This window comes from Littorina saxatilis, linkage group LG8 (genome assembly GCF_037325665.1).
Source record: "Littorina saxatilis isolate snail1 linkage group LG8, US_GU_Lsax_2.0, whole genome shotgun sequence".
Lineage (NCBI taxonomy): Eukaryota > Metazoa > Mollusca > Gastropoda > Littorinimorpha > Littorinidae > Littorina > Littorina saxatilis.
Genome location: NC_090252.1, coordinates 4,720,075 through 4,727,130, shown reverse-complemented (window position 1 = coordinate 4,727,130; position 7,056 = coordinate 4,720,075). Strand labels below are relative to the sequence as shown.

Below are 7,056 nucleotides of genomic sequence, written 5' to 3'. Positions count from 1 at the left end.
GTACGTATGTAACGGTAGTAACTGGTAAACGGTTGTAACGGGACAGCAGAGAGCGAGTAAGGTCTTCTCCCTGAACGACCGCTTTTTAGCGATGCACGCAGTTTAAAGCGTCACGTGGAGAGGTGTTTTTAGCCGCAGCGAGGCTTTTGCCCAAGGAATGATACTGTAACAAATCTGTAAGGCTGGGTAGCCGATTTCCCACAATGCACTGTCTTCGTCCCCACAATGTTGGCGAAAATGTCAGGGCCTATCCATGGTCTTTCTTGTCTACAGCAACACTTACGGTTGACCGTGCTCGACAGTGTAAACGCCGGTCTTTCTGCTCAAAAGAAACAACATTTTAAAAATCGGTGTTTCAAGCATTCTCACATGGGAATGTACCAACAGAAATGAGAGATATAAACAAGGAGAACTAGCATTTTGATTGGCGTCACAAAAGACAAACAGTGTTGATACTTTTGTGTCGTACGTACTTACTTAGATGTTTGTGAGACGGTCGAAATGCTAGCTTGTTATCAAAAAGAATGCTTTCAATGAAAACTCTCCGTTTAAAATTAAATTATTTAACAGAGCAAATCCACATTGATACAAGAATGGAAAATGGTGATCTCTCTCTCTCTCTCTCTCTCTCTCTCTCTCTCTCTCTCTCTCTCTCTCTCTCTCTCTCTCTCTCTCTCTCTCTCTCTCTCTCTCTCTCTCTCTCTCTCTCTCTCTCTCTCTCTCTCTCTCTCTCTCTCTCTCTCTCTCTCTCTCTCTCTCTCTCTCTCTCTCTCTGACATTTACCGTTGAAAGAATGTATCACAGGCATGGCAAAACTTTGTTCATAAACGTTATCACAACAGGCTGTCACTGGATACCAGAGTAACATTCATTGGCAGTTAAACGTGATTTAAAACAGAAATGGCATTGTGCACGAAGGACTTCTTTGTGTGTTGTTCGTCCGTCGATTCGACGAGGACCACTCTAGTCGTCCGGGGATTGCTGGGGCTGGCTATTTCTGTGCGTGGGTAGATGGCTGACAAGGCCGATCCTGGCACGGAAGGTTCGGATACAAAAGGGACAAAGGACGAGTGGGACGTCTCCAGGAGGGTTGATGGCACGGGCTTTTAGGGTCTGTCTCATCAACTCAGCGGCGGTGGTTCTGCTGGCCTCGCACATCTTGGCGCCTTTGTGGACGGAGGAGCGCCAGGTGGCACGATCCAGTGCAGATTTCTCCCACGTGTCAGGGTTGATGGAAAACGCTTTCAGTGAGGCTTTGAGAGTGTCTTTGAAGCGTTTCTTCTGTCCTCCGTGGGACCGCTGGCCCTGTTGCAGCTCGCCATAGAACAGTCTTTTGGGCAGTCTTTCGTCTGGCATACGGGCTACGTGCCCAGCCCAGCGAAGCTGGGACTGCATCAGAATGGTAGTGATGCTGGGGAGATCTGCTCTGGCTAGCACTTCTGTATCTGGGACTTTGTCCTGCCACTTTATGCCCAGGATCTTTCTGAGACTTGTTGTGTGGAAATGATTCAGTTTCCTGGCATGTCGTTGGTACACTGTCCATGTCTCGCAAGCGAAGAGCAGCGTTGGGAGCACCACTGCCCTGTACACTTTCAGCTTGGTCTGGGTGGTGATGCCTCTTCTGTTCCAGACATTTGGGTACAGTCTGCCAAACGTGGAGCTGGCTCTCGCTATTTTGACGTTCACTTCGTCGTCGATGGTGACATTTTGCGACAGTCTGCTGCCCAGGTAGGTGAAGCGGTTCACCGTGTTGAGTCTCTGGCCATTGACTGTGATGTCGGGCTCGACATAAGCTTTTCCAGGGGCTGGCTGATGGAGGACTTCAGTCTTCTTAGTGCTGATCGTCAGACCAAAGTTTGTGCAAGCGCTGGAGAACATGTCAACGCTGCATTGCATATCAGCTTCTGAGACAGCGTTGAGGGCACAGTCATCAGCAAACAGGAAGTCTCTAATGATATCCTTCGTGACCTTGGTTTTTGCTTGGAGCCTCCGAAGGTTGAACAGTTTGCCATCTGTGCGGTACCTCAGGTCGATCCCGATATCTCCGTCTCTGAAGGCGTCTGTCAGCATGGCCGAAAATATGAGGCTGAACAGTGTCGGCGCCAGGGCACAGCCTTGTTTGACCCCATTTGTGACTGGGAACGGGTCAGACGTCTCTCCGCTGTCTTGGACTCTGGCCTGCATGCCCTCGTGGAACTGCTGTACCAAGGCGATGAATTTCCTTGGGCATCCGTACTTGGCCATGATATTCCACATACTCTCTCTGCTGACGGTGTCGAAGGCTTTGGTCAGGTCGACATAGGTTGAGAACAGGTCAGAGTTCTGCTCCTGGCATTTCTCTTGTAGCTGCCTGGCAGCGAACACCATGTCGATGGTCCCACGCTCTTTCCTGAATCCACACTGACTCTCAGGCAGGAGCCCCTGGTCGAGGTGTGTTGTGAGGCGGTTGAGCAGGATCCTGGCAAGGATCTTCCCTGCGATGGAGAGCAGGGATATGCCTCTGTGGTTGTCACAGGCCTGTCTGTTTCCTTTGCGCTTGTACAGGTGTATGATAGAAGCGTCTTTGAATTCCTGAGGAATCGTCTCATGTTCCCACATCAAGAGAAACAACTGGTGAAGCCTTTCGGTCAGAGCTGCTCCCCCTTCCTTGTAGACCTCAGCTGGGATGGCGTCTGAGCCAGGTGCTTTGCCACTTGATAGGAGACGTATTGCTTTCTGGGTCTCAAGCAAGGTTGGAGGGTCATCCAGCGCTTCGTTGATGGGCACTTGGGGGAGACGATTTATGGCTTCGTCATTGATGGTTGAAGGGCGATTCAGGACGTTGTCAAAATGCTCAGCCCACCTGTCAAGGATCTTCTCTTTGTCTGTGATGAGAGTGATCCCATCTGCGCTGAGGAGGGGGCTTGATCCTGAGGTCGTGGGACCATACACTTCTTTCAAGGCATCGTAAAAGTTCTTCATGTCATGCCTGTCAGCATAGCCTTGGATCTCGTCGGCTTTGTTGCTGAGCCAAGTGTCCTGCATCTGTCGAAGCTTCTGCTGTACAGTACTGCGTATGTTGTTGAACGCATCTTTCCTTGTCGTGGACTTGGGGTTTCTGAGGTAGGCTTGGTGGAGGTGGTGTTTCTCATCCAGTAGCTGTTTGATGTCCATGTTACGCATTATAGTAACATTGGATTTTATTTCTATGGGTGACACCCTTAAGTCATTTCCTTTCGAGGTGGAACGCCGCAAATAGAGATGACGTCAAAAGCGTGACGTCAAAAAGAAAGAATGACGCAGAGAGAAACACGAGGTTGGAAATGGTTATGACAGATATCTACGCCTACACCGTATGAAAGATTATTAGATTTACGAATTCATACGATGATTTCTATCAATAAAGACTTGAGATGTTTGTCTTTTGTACTTCGCGTTAAAATATGTGTGGAAGAATTGCTTTATTGAATTGTTTTGAGACACGTGCGAAGGCCTATATTCGTAGCGTAGAGTTTTACTTTGAGTCCATTCACCAAGATCAGTTGATTCTCGTTCCATTTTGGAGAACACTCAAGCTTTTGTTTCGGGAGTTATGTTTTTATCACAAACCTGAATTATGCAGGTTTAGATGCTGGTTAGATGCTCGTGTAGATGCAAGCTGGAGGTGAATCGGACGCCAACTGAGAGAGAGATGGAACCGTGATAAAGAACTGGTATCACCGTTCACCCCATCGCCAAGACATCCAGGGCATCATCATCGTCATTCACTTCATCGTCGAAGACATCAAGGGCATCATCAACATCGTTCGCCACATCATCAAGACATCAAGGACATCATCATCACCGTTGTTCTCATCGTCAAGACATTAAAGACATCATCTTCATCACCGACGTCGTGTATAAACACTCCGAGAGCTTTACAGCCGCTCATTCGGCAAGATCAAACTCTGACACCTGATCCTTGACCTGTAGTGCCGAGTACGTCGATGCATGAAGATGAGTAACCAAAATTAAAGCCGTTTTTCACTCATTGTAGTTGTGTTCGTCCAGTTGCTTCCAGTGTTTATTCTTTCTGTCGATACATTTGAGTCTGTCTATCGTTCAATTAAGTTAAAAGGAACCACACATATCACTAACTATAAAAGCGAACAGCCGCCAAATAATCATACCCTAGACAACATTAACAAAATTCGAGATTCAATCTTGAAAGAGCCGGACACGTAAAAATCCTCCCATCGGATTGTGACAGTCCACACAGCTTTCATCAAACCAGTCCTTGTGCTTTCTGGTTTGAGGCCCCAAGGTCTCTACGGCTGTGTTGTAGATCAGTTCTCGGAGAACCGCCCAGTCCGCCTCCACATTCTTGTTTATTACAACAGGCTGTCACAGGATACCCGAGTCACATCCATTGGCAGTGAAATGTGATTTAAAACAGAGATGGCATTGGGCACAAATGAAATGGAACTTTGGAGCGTCTGCCTGAAGGCAGTTTTACAAACTGTGAGAATAAGGGATGCTGTGTGTCTTGAGTGATGCCGATGGCTTTGCGTTTGACTGCGGTGTTGTACATATCTGTCAGAGGTGTTTGTTTGATGCCTACAATATTTCCTGCTGTCACCGAGACAAACGTCAGTATGAAAACAGTTTTGCGCCTGCTGTGAAAGATTGCACGAGGCTTTGGAAGAGATCGCGGTTCCAAAAGAAGCGTATTAAATTTGGACGCCTCGACTACGGGACGTTAATTTTCAGTACAATACACGTAAGTACAGTATGTAGAATAAACTCGTTGCTTATTGAAATTATGAAAAACTCGCTTTCGCTCACAGTTCAATATTTTAAAAAGCAACTCGTGTGAATCTGGTACGACACAGCCAGCTATGTAATATTATCTATATATGTTTTCCGATGACATCATCTAAATAGGCTTGTAGTGGACTAGTTACTTTGAAGCCTTGTCGTTTACTTGCAGGAAGATCGCCCGGTCTCCCCCCTCCTCCCGCCCCTCACACCTTCAGACGTCCTGCACATGACGCTGTGATGTTCCGTGTCCAGCCTGACGGACAGGACGAGAGAGTGTCCTTCCTCGGTGTGCAGAACCACATCTATGAAGTGATGCCCGGAGAAGAATCAAGTGGGTTGCATTGTACAGAGAGAGCAAGAGATAGATAGAGAGGGAGAGAGAGAGAGAGAGAGAGAGAGAGAGAGAGAGAGAGAGAGAGAGAGAGAGAGAGAGAGAGAGAGAGAGAGGGGCAGAGAGACAGAGACTGACAGATAGAAACACTGTTATTTTCAACACTGTCATAAAACATTTCCTGATTGCTAAATAAGAATTAATCAGTAATACTTCATGAAAGTCGTACACTGATAAACATGTTTTTTACCACAGCAGACAGCGATCCAACAGCCTCTGACTCGACCTCCAACGCTGACTGTTTTCTCCACATCGCATGCCCTTCATCAGACAGCAGCCTGTCTGAAGAGGACCTTCGTTCCATTGCGTCTACGGAAGTCAATCCTGCACCAATGATGACCCAAACCTCGGAAACGAGTTCTACACCACAGGCTATGGAAGAAACTGATGGAAATGCAGCTGCTATGTGCCAGGACGTGGGTGTGCCTAGGGCCTTCCAGCACCCTGTTGCGTCATTTCCGGAAGCAGCCACACGACCGTTGGAAACAATTTATGAAAATACAACTACCCTCAGAACAAATAGTAGCCTTCAACAACCTTCAGATTCTGCCCCAAAGGCCATACCACTAGCCCCGAAGACATCTGCTTCTAAAACGACTGGCACAATCGCATCAGGATGTGTGGAAGCCTCTGCACCAAAGACGATGCTTCAACCCTTTCAGACAACTACTAAACGGTCCGGAAAACCATCGGCTGATTACCTTCACCATATTGCATCAGTTCCTAGAAAAGCTTCTGCGCCAAAGACCACACTACAACCCTCGAATAAAACTGTTACCAAGGCAACTGCAACGCAAAAAGAAAATCCGCCCGATGATTGCCTTCAACCTGTTGAATCAGCTCAGAAAGCGGCTTCCGCACAACAGAACAAAACACGAATCCTGAAGACAGCTGTAACCAAAGCAATTGACTTGCAGTCACAAAATCCATCTGATGACTATCTTCATCCTATTGCATCTACTTTTGAAGCAACCTCCACGTCAAATACCGAGCAACACTCCGACCCAGCTGCTGCCAATACAACCGGTGCTGCGTGGACAAGCACCACTCTGCACGAGGATTACATATAACACATCAACTCTTCACAGACACCAGGAGCAACACCAAAGACAACACAACATCTGGATGCAACTGTTATGAACACAACTACCACTGTGAGAATACCCGCTGTTGAAAGCACCGCTGACAATAGCGGGAACACAAAATCCGTATTAACTGAAGTCACAAAAAATGATTCGCTGTACGAGAATGTCACAAAGTAAACATAAGGCTAAATACTGATTTCTGACACCTTGCTGTATATTCGGTTTTATCAACATCATTCCAGTTTGTTAGTTACCAACAGTGGAAACTGTCTGCATCGGAAATGTACGGGACAATGCTTCAATGCCCAGACTGCAAAAAGACTGAGGTTCCAACCATGTTGCCTTAAATCACTTGATGTCTCCATAATATCAAACATTAAAACCCAGTCCTGCGCAGCAGACTGAACTGGCACGTCACTCACAGCGATAATACGCGTGCCTGTTTTTCGTAATTGTTGTTTCGCGTTCACATTTCCATACCACCCAAGCACGTTGTTGCTTTTGTACCAAAATTGATCCCCAATTGTAATATTCAGTTGTGTTGAATTTCGCAAAATTCTGCATTTTTGCAACTATATTGAAAAGAGTTATTACAGTTTAATAAAACTGTTCTTGAAGGCCCATTACGTCCAACAGACTTATTAAAACGCTATGATATTGTACACACCTTTTTGCAATTGTATTAACAATACTCATGTCAAATTTGAAAGCAATACAATGAATCATTACAAAACTAGGTTTTTTGTTACCCACATAGCCCACAAAAAATGACGCCAAAACAGGCCTTTTACGGCTTCTGAC

General features: G+C 46.5%; 1 protein-coding gene across 1 annotated transcript; it reads left to right on the top strand.

Moving 5' to 3' along the window:
• The first annotated feature begins 4,998 nt into the window (after positions 1-4,998).
• Positions 4,999-6,290, top strand: LOC138972571 (uncharacterized). Its single transcript, XM_070345221.1, has 2 exons — positions 4,999-5,110; positions 5,366-6,290. Exons 1-2 carry the CDS (start codon positions 5,017-5,019, stop codon positions 6,238-6,240), a joined length of 969 nt encoding a protein of 322 aa, XP_070201322.1. The 5' UTR covers positions 4,999-5,016; the 3' UTR covers positions 6,241-6,290.
• The last annotated feature ends 766 nt before the right edge of the window (positions 6,291-7,056 follow it).

Coding starts and splice junctions, on each gene's coding strand:
- LOC138972571 (XM_070345221.1), top strand. CDS start 5,017: ATGTTCCGTGTCCAGCCTGACGGACAGGACGAGAGAGTGTCCTTCCTC. Junction 5,111..5,365: donor GATGCCCGGAGAAGAATCAA/GTGGGTTGCATT, acceptor TTTTTACCACAG/CAGACAGCGATCCAACAGCC.